The sequence below is a fragment of the Talpa occidentalis genome, unplaced genomic scaffold (assembly GCF_014898055.3).
Source record: "Talpa occidentalis isolate TD23 unplaced genomic scaffold, MPIMG_talOcc4v2.1 talOcc4.7, whole genome shotgun sequence".
NCBI lineage: Eukaryota > Metazoa > Chordata > Mammalia > Eulipotyphla > Talpidae > Talpa > Talpa occidentalis.
The window spans coordinates 134,793,546-134,810,888 of NW_023605083.1; the positions used below are offsets into that span (position 1 = coordinate 134,793,546).

The window sequence follows — 17,343 nt, forward strand, 5'->3', positions numbered from 1 at the left end:
CCTGACCCCCAGGTGGGGCCTCTAACTGAAGGTGAAGCTCAGGTTTGCAACCATGAGGAGACGTGACCCTTTGGGGTTGGCTATAGGTCACCTCGAGTCCCTTGATGTCCACTGTCCTGCCGGCAAGCAACTCGGGGTTCCCAGCCCTCCACGTCCGGGACCCCAGGCCCCCAAACAGACGGCAGGCAGTGCGGGGTGCCCACCCTCCCCACCCCTGGGCTCCCAGGGCGGCCAGGAGGCCAGTGCCGCTTCCCTCCCACCGGGCACACACACAGTTAATCCTCCGAGGCTGCTGTTTGGATAAAATGCGCTGGGAGCGTTCGTGGCTCGGCGCTCACATCTGGCCGGGGTTTGCTTTTACGCCTCTGTCCCGCTTTCTTCGTCTCTTCCTTTACTTTCCAGAAACCGCGCTTCCGCTTCTGGCCAGAGAGACCTTGGAGCCAAGGAGATAAAGGTGCCGGGAGGGACGGCTGCTGCCCGCACCCCTGCCCCCGGCCCTTCTTCCCGGACGGCCTTCCTCCTTCCCGGTCTGCTCTTCCCGACCTGGCCCGGAGGAGGCTCCGCGCCGGGAGATGCTCTAGGGGGCAGCTGGAGGACGCGGGCGCCCCGCTCCTGCTCCTGGACGACGGCCGGAGGTAGGTGGCCGCGGGGGACGCGCCCGGCAGGACCCGGTTGTCTTGGTGGCCTCAGCCTGGTGGCCGGAGCAGACACCTTCCCTGGGCGGCCGAAGTAAGAGGGGCCAGGGGGGCAGTGGTGGCCAAGAGAGAGACAGAGAGCCCAGAAGTTCTGGGCACAGAGGGAAGCGCCCTGGATCGGGGTGCCCGTCTCCCCCAGCTGTGGAGGGGCTCTGCGGACCGGTGCTGTCAGGGAGGAGGTGCCCTTGCCTTCGGGGGGCTTCACTCTTCTCTGGGGCTTTTCTGAGGGCAGGGAAGGAGCAGGAATGGTATCCAAGCCTCCGCTGCCCCCGGTGGGGGTCCCCCACCCCACCCAAATCCTCGCTGGACCAACCTGCGGCCAGCTGGGACCCGGGCAGACGGGGAGGCTGACCCTCCCTGCAGCTGCTCCTGAAGAGAGCCCAGCCAGGACAGGGGGACCGGTGCCCCCGGGGACCCCTGCGCTGCCAGGTCCCCGTGGGAGGCGGGTGGCTGAGTCCTGGCGCCAGTCGCCGGGCTCACCTGCGGGTGCTGACTCACCACCCACCACCCAGCTCGCTGGGGTCTCTGCAGGGACAGGTGCGAGCCCCACCTGTCCCGGGTACCCACATATTAGCCGGGACCCGACGTCGCCATCCTGGGCAGCCCCCAGGGCTCCCGCGGCCTCTCCACATACTCAGCAGCTCCGGGCCGTCCAGATCTGCCTGGCGGGGGTGGGGGAGGCTACCCCTGGGGTGATTTGCCTCTGTCGCTCTAGCTCGCCTAGTTTCTTGGAGTGGAGGCGGTTTGCTGCCCATGGGGCTTCCTCCTTCCAGGCTTTGAACTTGAGAAATGTCCTGAGAAACTGAGTTTTCTCACCCGCTAGCTAAGCCCCGGGTCCCTGGGGGAGGCTGCGAGGTCCTTTTTTTAGCGCAGCAAAGCAGGCAGCCGGTCCCACACGCGAGGTCCCCCGGAGATGCACTTGGGGCGGGGGGAGAGGCCCGTCGTGGCCCGTGCAGCTCCCCAGGCCCACTCCGTGTCTGGGAAGAGGGGCAAGGTGAAGGGCAGAGGGGCGGCCCGCGCCCCTCGCCCACTCTCCCTCTTGACCTGGGGCTGGAGGTTTGCTTAAGGATCCTGCAGCAGCCCAGCTGCACTGACTGTCACCGCGGAGGGCGTGCATGTCTACATGTGTGTGTGTGCGTGGGAGGTCCGTGTTGTGTGCACACATGTGTATGCACACGCACGAGTGCCCATGTGCACGCACACATGTGTGCATGTACAAATGTGTACTGTGTTCACGTGTGTGGGTACCCTGTGTACTCACCCATGTGCACGTGCATATTCGTGTGTGTGCATGCATGCGAGGCCCTATGTGTACACGTGTGTGCACCCACCAGGCTGTATGCATGCATGCATGTGTGCGTGTGTGTCCCCGCACGTAGGCGCCGAGCCGCGCATGCTAGAGGCGGGTCCACCCACGGCGCCGTCGCTCTGAAAAGCTCGGGCTCACGCGGCCCGGCAGTAGGTGGACACCAGAGCCCGGCCCGGCCCTCCTTTCCGGGAGCGATGGTGCGCCTGGCCCGGAAGGCACAGCTCCGCTTCTTGCGTTTGCAGACATCCGCTTCCCAGCAGCCGGCAGAGAAAGCGACGGGGCGGGAAGGGGGCGGCCCTGCTTCCCGGGACCCTCGGCCCGGCCTTTCCTGCCGCCTGCGCCTCCCTCCCACCTCCGCCTCCGGGGGCTCCAGGGCAGCAGGAGACTCCGCGGGGCAGCAGGTCAGGGAGACGGCCAGCCAGGGCGCGTGGTCTGAGCTGACCCTCGTCCGTCTGAGGAGAGGTCGGCCGGCGAGGGCACCCTCCTGGGGATGCCCCCTCATTCCCGGGCCGAGCCTCCCCGCCAGGGCACACGGCGGAGCTTCCAGAACACGCTTCTTTCTGTTGTTGTCCCGGTGCCTCCTGCCTCCCCTCCCCCAGCTGTAATTAGCATGACTCATAAACCAAATATGCTGGCATTGAACTTCACCCATCAAAACAAAGATGAAAAGAATTTCTAGATACAGCCGTGCGCGGGGCGGCCTTGGTGGACGTGCGCTCGCTCTCTGGGTTTCGTCTGTGGGGCGGCCCGTGCGGGTCCCTGCTCCGGGGCTGGGAGGCGGCGGCTCGGGCCAGGGGCAGGGCGGGGCGCCTGTGCAGGCGGGAGGAATAGGGGGCTCGGAGCTCGGTCCCCAGCCCTGCCTCGCGGTCTGTCGTTCCCACGGGGAGAGGGCCTGGGGTTTCCGGCAGATTCCGCTCCCTGCCCCAGAGCCCAGGGAGGTTCCGGTGGGAGACGCGCCGCCCCCAGGGCACCGCGTCTTGGTGGCGTAACTACCATGTGGGCCGAGGGTGATTTTTCTCTTGTTTTGACCTGCTGGAATCTGCCTTCTGCTGAAGTCCAGTGGCCGAGGCGGCGCCCTGGACGTGACCCCGCGTATCTTGCTGACCCCTCACCCGGGCCAGGGAACCGGCCGCTCACTCAGAAAGCAAGCGGGGAAGAAGCACCAGCACCCGGAGCTCAGCCGCCGCCTCGCACTCCCCGGGGGCGGCCCAGGAGGCCAGGTGCTGGGCTCTGCGGGTCTGGGCCGGGTCCCGGCAGCTGGAGCTACCCACTGGCAGCAAAAGTGGGCTCACTCGCCCCCCGAGCCCCCAGAGAGCCTGGCAGCTGCCGCCGGGGACCTCCGCCCCTGGTCTTCCCACCCCTGGGTGGCCCAGCAGTGCCAACGGGAAAGGGAGCTGCTGCGGCTTTAGGGCCGTGGTCCTGGGAGCAGCTGAGCGAAGCCCGAGCTGCGGGCGGCGGGAGCGGCTCCCGGTCTTGGGCCTCCTGCTAAGCCCCGCGCCCGGGCCGTGCCGGCCTTCCAGAGCTGACCTCAGAGCAGGATGGTCTGGACCGGGACACCCCCACCGCCCACCTGGCCCCCCTGCCCAGCCCGTTTGCAGCTATGGGCAGGACTGGCACTGTCCTGGGGAGCCAGGCTGGGCCCAGGGACGTCTGCCTGGCTCCTGGGGAAGTTTTCCTGGAAACCAGACGGAGCGGAGCAGAGACCGCGGGCAGAGAGCGGACGGGCAGGGGCCGGGAAAGGAGGGAGACAGACGGGCGGGGGTGGGGGGCGTGCAGAATCAGGTTCGGTGCCCTCAGCTGCTGGGCCCATAGAGCCATACTTAGCAGAAGGCCCCAAAGCCTTCGCCTGGGGCCTCCCCCCTCCTAAAGGGGGACATCTGGTTACCAGCCGCCCTCTGCCCCCGGGACCGGGACCAGGGAAGGAAGAGGACCCGCCTGGGACAGCTGCCAGCCCGGTGGAGCCGCTGTGCCCTGCAGGCGACCAGAGCGGGTCTTCAGAGTTGGGGACTGGGGTGCAGAGAAAGCCTGGCCCCTTCTCCTTGTGAAGGCTCTGAAGTGGGTTCTGAGAGAGGGATGGTTCTGGGTAGGTTTGGGGGTGACCTAGGACGCCTGTGTCTTCTTGCATCAGGACCCCTTCCCTGTGGAGGTACATCTATAGCAGCGACACCCACAGTTCCATAAATTTGACGCAGGCCCAGGGCCTAGGAGGCCCCGAGAATCACGCCTGTGAGCGCCGCGCCTGGACGGGGAGCACACGTGCCTCGGGCGTGCCCCTTCCCTCTGCCCATTCTCCACCCGACGCCGCCCTGCTGGCATTCCCGCTCTCAGAGTGCGGCCAGCCTGGCCCAGGCAGCTTCCCCAAGGGGTGGGCAGACACAGGGCTCCCTGCAGCCGCCACCCCCACCGAGTCTTCACACCATTCCTCTCTGCTCCCCCTTGGATTCCTCGGACCGTGGGCGTCCAGCCGCCAGCCCATTGTCAGCCCAGCGCATGTGGTCCCACCCTCCCCCACCAGAGCTCACCCTGCAAAAGCCAAGCCCTCAAAGCACACACTCCCCAGATGCCACACACCCCTCACGGCCAGGGGGGCTGTACTCCTGGCCCAGGGGAAGGACCCTGTGGCGGGTTTTAAGGTGCTTGGGTTTTAGGGTGCTGGAACGGGGCGATCTAAGCACAGTGCTTCAATAAACACAGCCAGCGCGGTTCCCCAGCGCCTGCCCCATGCCCGGCCGAGCAGGTGCTCGGAGACCTGCTGCTGAGTGAGGGAGAGCGAGGCTCGGCTGGCGGGCGAACCCCCAGAGCCAAAGGGTGTGCACCGGGCGACAGGAGTGCCGCTGGCACGTGTGTGGCAGGGTGAGCCCGCCCTGGTGGCGTCTTTCTGGGGACCCCTCAAGCTGAAGCAGAAGACTCTTGGCTGTGAGACACCCCTGGGTCTCCCCTGCGCTTGGCACCTCCCCCTCGGGGCCTGGGTGGGAGGCTCCTCCACGCTGAGCCCCTTGGCTGTTTGGGAAGCCGAGGGTTTCATAGGGGTCAGGTTCAGCCGAACGATTAGTAGGTGCTTTATCAAAGGCGAGAGGGCTTTGTGAGGAGGAGCTTCTGCAAATACCGGGGCTGCCCAAAGGCCCTTCGCGGGCCTGCTGTCTGCGGGAGGAGATGGGGGACACCTCCATGTCCTGCCTTGTGGTGTCACTTCCTTCCATGCAAGAGCCCGCTGCGAGGGGGTGGCCGGGGACGGGCACCTTCCCTGCTGCTTCTATAAATGCGTCCTTTCTCGCTGACTAGCTGTAGCCTGGTTTCCCTAGTCCATGCTGCACCCCTAGCCAGGACTCTGGCGCCCCCGAGGGCCCGGTCTCCTCTCCCCGATGTCCCTGGAATCTAGGCCTGGGCCCTGCACAGGGCAGACTCTCGACAGACACCCGGGGACGGGGGGACGCGGGGCTTCAGCACCTGGCTGACTCCCACCCCACGCGGCCTGCTTGAGCCCAAGCCTGCCCCACCCTCCCCCACCCCACGCTCCTGTGCGCAGGGTCTGCTGCTCTGAAACAAGCAAACGCTTCCTTAGCCCCCAGGGTGGGGCTCACTTGTCATTTCTCTAAGTGGAAAATAATGTGTGCTTGATGTGCACAAATATGTGACTAATATGGGGGGAGAACATAAGAAAAAGGCAAACATCCCGTTTCCATCCCCGGGGAGCGCCCTCTGGGTGGTCCTCAGTGTGAGTGAGTGGGGACGTGCGCTCCAACCCGCACTGTCGCTCCAACCCACACTCTCACGCGTCGCTGTTTCGTGAGCATCTTCCCAGGTGGGTAAATCGTCATCTAGAGGCCACGAATTGGTGGTGCTGGTGGAAGCTGCTGCTCCCCCGCCCCTGGGTTACGGATTTCTCCTTAAGGTGCCTTTAAAGGGAACGCGTGCTTCTGGGTTTGCCACAATCACCACCCCTCCCTGTTACAGACCCCCCGGACAGTAGCTGAAGGTGGTGGATTTGCCACCCTGATCGTGTACCTTGGTTTCCATTTTCCGTGGAATGGATGCTCCAGAATTTATGGCGCTGTTTTCGCAGGATATTTAGGGGGTTTGGGAGCCTGGCCCGGGGGACCATGGGTTGTAACTCTTGTGGAGCAGCGGGCTGTCTAAGGCAGATGAGAAGCACATTTGAGGAGAGGAAGGCAGATGGCACACTGGGACAGCGAGGAGGGGATGCAAGGGGTGGGAGGGGCTGACCGGTGCCCCGATGTCCATTCGGGGCCTCTGTGTGGACATGAGCTGGGCAGTAAGCTGCGGCGAGAAGCAGCCGTGCAGGGCCCAGCACCAGCCGCGGGTACCTGGGCTGGCCAGCCTGGCCTGTGAGCTCCTGCAGTGAACACGAGGCCTGCAGCTGCGCCGTCTCCGGGGAAGCTCCCAGATGTGCCCCTGGTGCTGAGAACGGAAGCTGTCCCGCCGTCCTGCCCACACCAGCCCTGCAGCCCTCGCTCCCTCCCCTTCCTGTTCAGCTCAGGAAGCTCACCTGGGCTAAGCAGTCTGCAGGCTTCTCATTATCCTGCCTGTGAGCTCACCAGCTTGGTCCCCTGTGGACTGCTGACGTTGTCCAGCAGTGGCCTCTGCGTCCCCACCCGCTTTGCTCATGTCATCCCCTGAGCTCCTCCCTGGCTGTCAACAGCGGCCTCTGTCCTTCCTGATGGCCAAGCCGTGTCCCCCGGTGTGACGGCCCATCCCCCTGGCCCTGTCCCTCATCCCCCTCACACACCTCCCCACCCCTCTCCCCCTGACCCATCCCCCTGCACCCCTCCTCCTGACCCTGGCCCCCTGGCCCCATCCACCTGGTCCCATCCCTCATCCCCCTGACCCGTCCCCACGATCCCCTTCTCCTGAACCCCTCCTTCTGAGCCTGTCCCCCCGACCCCATCCCTGGCCTGTCCTCCACCCCCGGTGCGTGGAGGAGCGCGCCGGGCCCCGCGCGGGGGTTCGTGCTCGCGCTGCTAAGGTGCCTTTTGTTCCTGGAGACATTTCTCCGTTTGAGCTCGGGCGGCTGCGGCGGGCCCGGCCCGGCTGTGCCCTCCTAAGCCTTGGCCCCGACTGCACGAAGAGGGAATTGTCGGCGTGCGCGCCAGCTCTGCGCCTCCGGGCCGCGGTCACGTCGGGGCCGTTCGCCGACGCTGTCTCCCTTCTCCCCTGTGCTGGTGGAAGCGCTCCTGCCGTCCCGCTTCGGCTCGGGGCTGCCGCGGCCTTGCGGTCCTCCGGGGCCGGGGCTCCGCGGTGGCGGGCGGGCGGGGGTGCGGGCCGCTGGCCCTTCGTGGAGCAAGACGGGCAGGGGCGGTGCCGAGAGCCAGGACCTGGAGCCCTGGAGGGCGGGGGCCGCCGGGGGGCGCGGGGGCCTCAGTGGCCGAGGGACGAGTGTGCGCAGGGGTGTCGGACACAGCCGAACACCTGGGCGGGGGCAGCGGGGGGGACGCCGGGCCTCCGCCAGCGATCACGTCACCTCACGCCTGTGCCACGCTGCCGGGCCTGCTCTCCACCCTGACGCCGGGCGGTGTGGGCAAGGCCCGTCTGTGCCGTTGTCTGCCGACGCCTGCAGGAGCTGGTGGCCCCAGAAACCCCAGTCGCCAGTCCCGCTGGTGAAGAGCGGTGCGGTGGGGCCCAGGTCGGGCCCCAGGTTCTCGCCTCCCTGCTGAGGGAGCCGTGGGGCCCGGGGCGCCAGCGCGGGCGGTGGGCCCGGGCCAGCCCACCTGCAGAGCGGGCGGCGGCTCCTCTCTCAGCGCTCAAAGCCCCGGCGGCCTGCGCCCACACCTCCTGGCTGGGGTGATGCAAGGACAGGCTCCAGTCAAGGAAATCTTTGTCTCCGTGGGGACGGATCGTGGCTGGAGCCCTGGCTGGCCAGGTGCCCCAGGCCTGGGGCCGCAGCCCACGTGGTCTCCCCGTCTGCAGCGCCTGGCAGCCCGGGCTGGCCCGCTCCCTGCTCCAGGTGGGCCCTTCCCGGCTGGCGCAGCCGCCCAGGGAGGATGGCAGTCCTGGGAGAAGCCTCTTCCCCGCTTTCTCCTCCGTCTCATCCCGCCCTCGCCTTGCTTCCCGGCCAGCAGCCCCAAGGGCCTCGTCTCCATCCCTGGCCCGGGCCTTGGAGGGAACCCGATAAACCCCAAACCTTACAAGATATGCCTCTTCTAAATCTCTGGAGAGCAGCCTCCCGTAAAAGGGAAATGAGGGAGCTGAGCCGGCAAGCGGGGCGAGTGCCCCCACATCTCCAGGGAGAGGCCCTGCCGTTCACCTCCAGGGGGTCACCGCTCCTTCAATAAGGGGTCCCCGTGCCCCACTGCATCCTTCACAAGGTCGGGAGAAGCAGGGAGGGGCTGAGACCAGCTGGGGCTGCCCGGTCTTCCAAGGGGGGTGTGGTATGACTTGGGGCTGCAACAGGGACGTGCCCTCTGTCACTGGAGGCCACTCAGCCTCCCCTGCCGGCCCCAGGGGCTTGTCAGTGGAAACAGAACATGCGGCCGGGCTCCTGGGAGGGCAGCAGGTGTCATCTGCTAGAAGGTCCTGGGGTCTTCAGGGCCAGAGGGACACCCTAACATAGCGCTTTCCCCTTTCTGGGCACCCCAGCATCTGAATCCAGGAGGCCTCCTGCAGCAACTGGGAACTCGGGGCTTCCGCCTGGTTGGGGGGACCCTGTAGGGAAGGGGGGCAGAGCAGTTGTGTACAAGGATAGTATGAAGGCTGGTCGATGCCCCCTGAAGCCAGGGTCAATTGGATACCAAGCTCCGTCTCATGCAAAATTTTGGGGTGATGTCCAGGTCCTGGAAAAGCCAGATATCGGTGTTTGTCTTGGATGGCCGAGGTCTGGGCCGCAGCCGAGGCTCCTGGAAAGCATCAGGTCCCGGCGAGGGGCAGCAAGCAGGGGCGGGTGGGAGCCGAGGACAGCGGTTGGTGACGCTCGTGGGCAGATGCGGAGCGGAAAGAGGCTGAATGACTCCCAGATTTCTGGCCTCCTGCGTGGCCGTAGCTGCTGCGATCTCCCCCGGCGACTGAGGATGTGGCCCTTGTAGCTTATTTCACTTTGATTAATTTTATTTTTTTAAGATTTTAAAAAATTTATTTATGCATACAAGAACTGGGGTGCAGCCCAGAGGTGTGGGGGGTAGAGGACTCACCAAAGACAGAGCGGGGAGCAGAACAGACGGATCCACTGAAACCACTGCTGAGGGGAGCAGCGAGGAGACAGGAGAGGTCTGCTGCGCTGTGTGGGTATCTCCCTGGCCGGGGATCGAACTTGTGCAGTGGCTGCGGACAGCTTGATAGCGCTGAAACTTAACCCCGGCGCCACCAGGGAGGCCCCGCTTTGATTCATTTTCAACGAAATGGCCGAGGTGCGTGGGCTGCCCCTGAGGCTCAGCACCTGCCCGTGTCTTCAGCTGGGGTAGCCTGGACCCTCACGTAACCGCCGGCTACTGCATTACTGCAGGGCCGCAGCTGCCAGTGCCCACCCGCCACCCTGGGTTCCCACCGCGCCTGAATCCCTGTGTGACGGGCCTCGGTCTTGTCCTCTAAGGCTCCTGCTGAGCCACACTGCAGCTCTCGCCTCTCGGGACAGCTGGGCCCCCGATGCAGATGGAGGGAGCGGAAGCCACGTCCCTCCACAGAGGTCTTGTCAGCGGGCGCGGGAGGCCACGGCCAGCACATGGGGGGGGGGGGTCAGCGAGCGGAGCCCCCTTGCAGACATGCCATCAGAGGCCGCTGTGGCTGTGGTCTCCCCACGGATTCCCGGGGTCCACAGGGGGCCAAGAGGGGGTGCAAACGATTAACAATGGAGCGTTCACAGACTTCCGCCCCCCCGCACACCCCATCCAGGGCCTGATCCCCCCTCCCTCCAGCCAAGGGGGTTCTTTCCCATGGGGTCAGGTAAGTGGGAGGCTGGGACACTGGGGGGCAGGGGGTGGAAGAGCTGCAGGCCCCCAGGGCAAGAGAAGGAAGACGTTGGACCAGCCCTGGAACTTGGCTCTCGCTCCCAGGGCTTGGGAAAGGCAAGAGCTTGAGTCACGCTGCAGGCGGCTTCAGATGCCGAAACCGCGAGGCGGCCGGAGACGGGCCACGCGGCCGGACTCAGGCTCCAGGCCCCCGGCTCCTGGGCTTGAGTCACTCTCCTGGGGGCCAAGCCCTGCCCTGCGCAGGGCACCTCATGTGGCTGGACCCGCTGGCGGTGACTGGGGCAAATTCCCGGATGTCAGGCGGCCCCGTCTCGCCCAGGAGTGACTAAGATGACGTCACGGTGCTGACTTTGCTGTGAGACGTGGGGAATGGACCTGAAGATATTCTCGAGGAAGGAAAGCTTTCACTTTGGCTTTGCCGCGGCTCCAAAGAGGAGGCCCTGGAGGAGACGCGGCCTCTGCGGCCCTCGCGGCCAGCCCGGAGCCTCCAGCTCGCTGGTGGGCGTGGCACCCCGGCCCTCTGACGTCGTCACCCCCAAACTAGCTGCATCTTGGCCCCCGCCTCTTCTGATCAAGGTATAGAAAAGCCCTTTCTAAGCCAGAAAGAGAGGATTCCAACTCGCTAAAGGAGCTTCCTCTGGGCACAGAGCCCTGAGTCCCAGTTGGGGGATTTTGCTTCTCAGGGGCACGTGGCAAAGTGCAGAGCCAGGTTATTTTTGCTTCTGGGGGTGGCGGTGCTTATGTGTCTGGTGGGCGGAGACCAGGGATGCTGCTAAACATCCCACAAGGCACAGGGCAGCCCCTCCCCCCAAAGCCACAAAGCACGAGCTTGGCCCGAAACCCAGGGGGCCAAGAAGCCCAGGTACTGTTTGGCTTCCTTTTGATGTCATTTTCCAAAACGACTCTATATTACTTTGGATTAAGGAAAAAATGTTTAAAGAAAGGAAAACCCCTTCTCGTTTCAAACGATGAAAGCTCGCCATTTAAAAGGGAAAGAAATGGCGTAATTAGGAAGGCGCCAAGGAGAAGCAGAGGAAGTACAGAAATAGGGGAACAAGCAGATTTAGAGCATTCGACGCGACAAATATTTGCTGGGCAGCTGACAAGTTCAGGCGCTGCAGGATGCTGGGCTGGCCCGAGAGGAGCCGGACCGTGTCCTAGGCCCGGGAGGTCACAGCCCGCCCCCCACAATCTCACAAGCCAAGCAAAACCCTGTGCAGACTGCAACAGCGCCACAGACACAACTCGAAAGAGGAGGGAGAGGTTTGGCCGACGGGGTTCTGGACGACTTAGGAGGAAAGAGGCCTTGACTTGGTCTTGAGACCAGGGAGGACTTCGTCGTGATCTGAGGACGACGGTGCAAGTTCGAGGCCAGCCCCGCTCCACCCCCGCTTAAACTTGGCCCATCCAGGCCAGCCTACATCCTATGTCTGTTTTCCTCATTTGTGCCTTTGGCATAATCACAAATGAGCTTCTTTTCCTAGGGGAAGCCCCGCAGGTCCTCCGAGGTTGGTGATGGGGCCTTCTTGGCCCTGGCCCTGACGCCTGGGGGTCGAGAGGACGGTTTGCAGCACTGCGTAGCACCACGCACAGTCTGGCGCCACTCATGGTTCTGTTAACCTAGTTATTAGTAGAAGAGGGGAGAGAAAAGGGCGTTCCCGGCTGGGGAGAGGGACGCGGCAGGTGGCTGGATGCCGGCGCTGAGAGGCCAGGCCAGGACCTGGACTCTGGTGTGGTCCCTGGACCAGCGCCTGGCAGCACCCGGGCTCTTGGAAAATGCAACCGGTCAAGGCCCTGGCCCAGACCCGCTGAATCAGAGCCTGCATTTTAGCAAGATTTCCCAGGGGTGTGTGTGCAGGTGAAAGGTTGGGAAGCAGGGAGCTAGAAAACAGGGTGCCACGCATGCAGCTAGTAGGGGAGAGGCTCCTGCATGCTCCGCCAGAGGGCCTGGAGAGGCGGCAGATGGAGAGACTATAGACAGACAGACGGACAGAGAGGTGACAGATGATAGCTGATAGGTGGCTGACAAACGACAGCTGACGAATGGCAGATAATGTAAACATGTGTGTTGTGAATTAGCATGCAGGCAGACCCCGTGCTCTGATGGGTGGCGGGAGGTAGTGGAGATTCTGAGCGTGTGCTGGGGAGGGAGACTGCTGAGCCACCTCTTGGCCACTGGGGAGGCCTCTGGGCCCTGTGACTTGGGGGAATGGCTGTTTGGTAGAGAACCTGGAGGTGGGGGCCCAGGGGAGGGTGATCGGGGGCTGAAGGGCCCGTGGATGTGTGGGTGAAAGGAGCGAGGGTGCCTGGGGCTCATGGGAGGCCGGCCTTTCTGACCCAGTCTCAGCACCTGCCTGGGGGGTCCGGCAGAGCGCTTGGCCTTTCTGTGCCAGGGCTGGGTCTCCCTGACCGGGCCTGGGTGCCAGCAGGGAGGGCTTAGGGACCCTCTCTTCAGAGCTTGCACATGGGCTGCTAAATGCAGAGTAAAAGACGGAGCTGGACATGGACTCTGTGGAGGGGCTGTGCACTTGGGGCTCCGGGACCACAGAGCAGCAGACGCTGGAAAGTGCGCCCACACGTCCCGGGGGTGACAAAGGCGTCCATCTGGGCACGGAATTACAGAGAGAGCCCCCCCACCCCCGCCGATATTCAGTTTCCTTAAACATAAAAGAGGAACTAAGCAAAGCCAGACATGGGCGAGGACTCCCCAGCTGCCTCTCTGCAGCGCCGGAGCCCTCCCCTGACCGGCCGCAGCATCGGCAGCCACAGGACCTCCTGGGGCCTCCCGGGGCCTCCCGGGGCCTCCCAGGGCCTCTAGGAGGCAGCTGTCTGTCCTGGAGAGCAACGGGGAGTCGCCCTGAGTTAGCAGAGGCACCTGCAGCCGTGGAAGTGGCTGTTTTTCATAATTTCATCCCAAGCACTGTCCCCTCATGGCCCATCGGGATCCCCCGGTGGACAGCTCTTCCTAGAAGGCTATCTCCCTCCTGGAAGAGGAGGGTCCTGTCCAAAACTTTTGCGGAGAGCACCACGAATGAGAGATGCGGGGTCCGTGTCCTCGGGGGTGGCCCACTTGCCCCAAAAGAGATGCTGGTGGGTGTGCACGGCCCACCCCCTGGTGGCTGGAGGGCACTACTACCATCCTCCCTCCCTGCCTTCCCCCGGGGCCTGGGGCAGCCCTGGGGGGGATGGCGGGGTTCAGCCAGGCTCTGGCTCCGTGTCCAGCCTCCGTGTCCTTCCCTGGAGGCTGGGAGCTCAGGCAGTGCCCTGCTGCTGGGGGCCCCACACCAGTGTGTTTATGTGCATTTGAATAGGTGTGCATGGGAGTGAGTGTGTGCACACAAGTAACCTGAATGTTGAAACTGTTGTGCACACATGGCAGGGTTTGGATGTGAGTATGTGAGGCGTGAAGTGTGAGTGTGTATGCAAGGAGCGTGCAGTGAGGTGTGTGTGTGCACATGAGTGATGTTAAGATTGTGCAAATGTGCGAGAGGATGTGAGTGTTGAGTGTATGCACACGAGTGGAAATGTTTTAGTTTGAGTGTGTGCCAGTGGGGGTGTGTCCAGAGAGCCTGTGAGCCATGGGTGTGGCAGTGAGTGTGGAGGGGGTGTGCATGTGTGTGTGCACGCATGGGTGTGTGTGTGTGAGCGTGCAGTGTCCTCCCAGGAGGAGGCTCTTCCCGGGAGGACCCCCTCCTGACCAGCGTCTCCCCAGCAGGGCACAGCAGGACGATGGGCTCCCGGGGGCTGGGACTCCTGCTGACCAGCGGCCTGCTGCTGGCCTTTGCCTGGGGACCAGCGCTGGGCCGCACGCCACACGGGCAGCCGGAGCAGGAGGAGCCGGAGGCCACCAAGGAGCCGTCACCACCGCCGGACCACACAGAGAGGTGAGGGGCTGAGATGGGGGTGGGGGGGTCTGCTGACCGGTGGCCAGATGGGGGGGGCCCACTGTGGGTTCCTGTGAGCGGCACCATCCCCATTCCACCCTCGAGCTCTGCTCTGGCTGCTCTGGGCATGCCGCGGGGCGCGGGGCGCCTCACAGGGCTCACAGTGAGGCTTGAGACCCTCGGGGACAGTCGGGTGCTGGTTTGACGTCTGCGTTATTTTGAGATTTGCACTGAGGAGGATACGGGGCAAAGTGACATCCCTCGTCTCCCTTCCCTGCTCCTTCCCACGCTCTCCCTGGCCCCCCCGGCGCTGACCGAGTGCCTGCTCTCGGCCGGCCCGCTGGGCACGGGGGACGCCCACGCGGATGCCCGGGCTGCAGGAAGTCAGCGGCCATGGGGGCAGACGCCCAGGCCCAGCACAGCGAGGCAGGCTCCGCGGTGCAGGTGCGGCACGCGCGGGGGTGGGGACAGGACCGGGGACTTGGCACGCAGGAGGGAAGGGGCTGGCCCAGGACCCCAGGACCGGTGTGTGAGGGCGCGGCCGCGCACAGTGACGGGCCTGGGGGCCTCTCCTGAGTCCATCCCACAGGGCGTCATGCCGGGTTACGACGGGGGTGGGGAAGGGTGAGAGCAGCTCCACGGAGCTAAGAAATGGAGGTGATCCAGACAGGTGGGGGCAGAGGCCTGGGGTCTGGAGCTGCTTTGGGGTGTGTCAGCGGGGGGCTGACTGCTCAGAGCCCCATTGTGCTCAGTGGCCCCATAGAGACCAGAGAGGCATCTAGACATGAGGCTTGACGCCCCCGTTCTAAGCGATCGAAGATGATGCTAGAAAGAGGGTTCAGGAGAGAAGGTTCCGGGGGTGAAGGGACAGCGGCAGGTCAGCTTTGGACACTTCGCATGCGTGGGGTTGCTGACTCTAGACAGAGACTTCTGGATCAGGGCAAGGCCCGGCTGGGTGCTGGATGCTCTGGGGTTTGAAGGCAAGAGCAGAGTCAGGTCAGGAGCTGCCCACTGAAGAGACTGTGCCACCTCCAAGGTGGTCCTGTCACAGCTCCGGCCGGAGCGCGCAAGTGCGCTGCAGCGTGAGGCCACCAGGGGGCAGCAGGGAGCCGGTGCCGTCCTGCCTGCCTGGCGCCGGCCCTTCCCGAGTGGACGCCAAAGCCGGTGTGTGCAGCCACCGCAGCGCCCGGGGACCCCAGGCTCTAGTGAGCCCCGTCTTTACAAAGGAGTCGGCTTAACACCGAACCCTCCAGAACCGTAGCTGCACAGAGGGGACGGCTGGTCACTGCACTGCCGCGCGCCGTCCCAAACTCTGAAAGGCTGTCCCCACGGCCCGCGTCCCCCGCCGGGGGCGGCTTCTCTCTTGGCAGGGGGTCCCCTCCGGGGACATCACTCAGGCCCCGCTGGCCACGCCGGGGCGCCACCCACCCCCGCGGAGGGAAAGGGAGCGCATGGGTGGCCGGGTGGGGGGCAGGTGGCCCCGGCCTGCCACGGAGGAGCGGGGCCGGGTCTGAGGGTCCTGGGTGCTCTCGCCGACGTCTGTGTCCTCAGGGATGAAGAAAAACACGAAAAATACAGCCCAGGGCCGGGCGAGGAGCCCCCTGCTTCCCGGTGCTTTCGCTGCTGTGACCCCAGCCCGCCGGTGTACCCCACAATCCCCGCACCCCAGATCAACATCACCATCCTGAAAGGTCAGGCCCTGGCGGGGACGGCGGGGTGGGGGGAGCGATCTGGGGTGGGGGAGCAGTGGGGGCGACGGGGAGGTGCTCTGACCTGTCCTGGGGTGGGCAGTTGCAGTCTTGGGGGGCGCCGGCAGGGTGGGAGGGCAGGCGGCGGTGGAGGGGGGAGGAGGAAATTCCACTTCGGAGGCTCTGGCCCCCCTCCCAGAGGGAGGCTGGGAGCAGGAGGCTGCCCCGAGCAGCCCAGCCGTGACCCGAGGTCTCGAGGTCCCTGGGTGAATTGCTGGGGCGCGGGACCCCCAGCCCCCCCAGAGCACATCCCTGGGTGGCCCTGAGCCGCTGCCCGGAGCAGCAGCGCGTCCTGGAGTAAACCATCCGGCCGCCCTCCCGGAAATGATTAAGCGAATCCTTCAGGCCGCGGGAGGGGGAGGCAGGCAGGGGTTATTTCTGCCTTCCCACCTGTCTCATGGCCCCCGAGGCGGGTGGTTGGCTGCAGGGGCCCGAGCCTCCTTGGAAGGGAAGCCTGGGGTGGACTCTGGGCAGCGAGGGCCCGGGGTGGGTGGGGACCCAGGGAAGCCATTTGACTTCATTCTCCTAGGTCACGTGTGAATCTCCGTGGGGCCAGCTGGGCTGATGGCCTCATCTCAGGCATCTCCCTGTGGCTGGCCCCAGGGCTCAGCTGGTCTTTGAGCCACAACAGTGCAGGGGTCCAGGCAGGGGAAGCGCGGGGACGGCCGAGGCCTGCGGGAAGCCGCCGTGGGCCCCAGCCCTGGTCTGACAGTGGGCCGCGTGCCGGGAGCTTTCTTCTGGCTGCGTCCCAAGCTCCTGACAGTACTGGGCGCTCAGGGGCCGCACCCATCCTGACCGGCTCGGCTCCACCCCTTGGGAGCATCTCCACGCCTGTCACCCCGGCAGGGACTGTCTGTTCCTTTTCTCAGGCGGGTCAGCTACCCGAGGCCTTCTCAAGCCCTTCTCAGAGTCCCTTCCCTGTGGGTTCCAGCCCACCTCAGCATCCAGCCCCCAGAGGCTCCCCCGGGCCTCTGTGACCGGCAGCCTAAGACGAGGGGCCCTCTCTGGGCCCCAGAGCAGCTGGAAGGGCCCAAAGCCCCCCCCGGCCCCTTGCCTGTCTCTGGTACCCCCTCTGGCTCAGTCCCAAGACGAGGATAGAGGGTGGTCAGGAGCCCCCAGAGGTGGGTGTCTGGGTTGCCCTGAGCAGGTTGCTGCGTGGCATTGGTGCTTTGGCCTGGGGCTGACTTCGGCCTGCAGTCCCCGCCTTGCCGTGGACACCCAGGGCTGCACTCACCCTCACGGCTTGCTTTGGCCCCTGACCCCTCCAAGAGCCTTCCTTCCTGGAGCCTGATGGTGCTCAGTCTGGCCAACCCCCCAGCCTGCGGGCAGCACATCCGCCTGGAGGGCATCTGCTGGCCAGGCCGCTGGCTGTCCGTGGGCGTGCGGTGAGCCAGCGCCCGCTTTGCTTCGTGCCACCCGGCGCTCTGTCTGGAGAACATTAAACTTGGAGTTGTGTGTCTCAGCATCATCAGCCTTGTCATTGGATGGAACCCCCTTTGTCCCCGCTCCTAGCTCCCCCTGCTGCCTGCTGGAGGCCCCCAATTCGGTGCCTGGGGACACCCGCACCAGGACCCAACGGGCACATGCTGGGCCCTCGGCTCCCTCCGGGGATGCAGGGCAGGGGTGCAGCCAGTGCATGGGCAGGCACAGCTGCGTGAGGGGCAGGCAGGGGGCACTTGCACTCCACCCTGGCCTCTGCGGCTGCCGCAACGGCCACACACTCGGCAGCTTCCAGTAGCAGAAATTTATTCCCTAACATCCCTGGAGGCCAGAACCTGAGATCAGGACCCG

The 17,343-nt window shown here is 65.1% G+C and overlaps 1 protein-coding gene across 1 annotated transcript; it reads left to right on the forward strand.

The window, feature by feature from the left end:
* Nucleotides 1-300: 300 nt before the first annotated feature.
* On the forward strand, nucleotides 301-16,941 carry C1QTNF1 (C1q and TNF related 1). Its single transcript, XM_037493350.1, has 4 exons — nucleotides 301-635; nucleotides 13,636-13,804; nucleotides 15,356-15,500; nucleotides 16,822-16,941. The coding sequence occupies exons 2-4, from the start codon at nucleotides 13,650-13,652 to the stop codon at nucleotides 16,939-16,941; spliced, it is 420 nt and encodes a 139-aa protein (XP_037349247.1). The 5' UTR covers nucleotides 301-635; nucleotides 13,636-13,649.
* Nucleotides 16,942-17,343: the final 402 nt, after the last annotated feature.

What these genes read in the sequence shown, in the direction of transcription:
- C1QTNF1 (XM_037493350.1), top strand. Translation starts at nt 13,650, where the DNA reads ATGGGCTCCCGGGGGCTGGGACTCCTGCTGACCAGCGGCCTGCTGCTG. An exon ending in CCGCCGGACCACACAGAGAG is followed by an intron (nt 13,805 to 15,355) that starts GTGAGGGGCTGA and finishes CTGTGTCCTCAG; the next exon opens with GGATGAAGAAAAACACGAAA. An exon ending in TCACCATCCTGAAAGGTCAG is followed by an intron (nt 15,501 to 16,821) that starts GCCCTGGCGGGG and finishes GACCCCTCCAAG; the next exon opens with AGCCTTCCTTCCTGGAGCCT.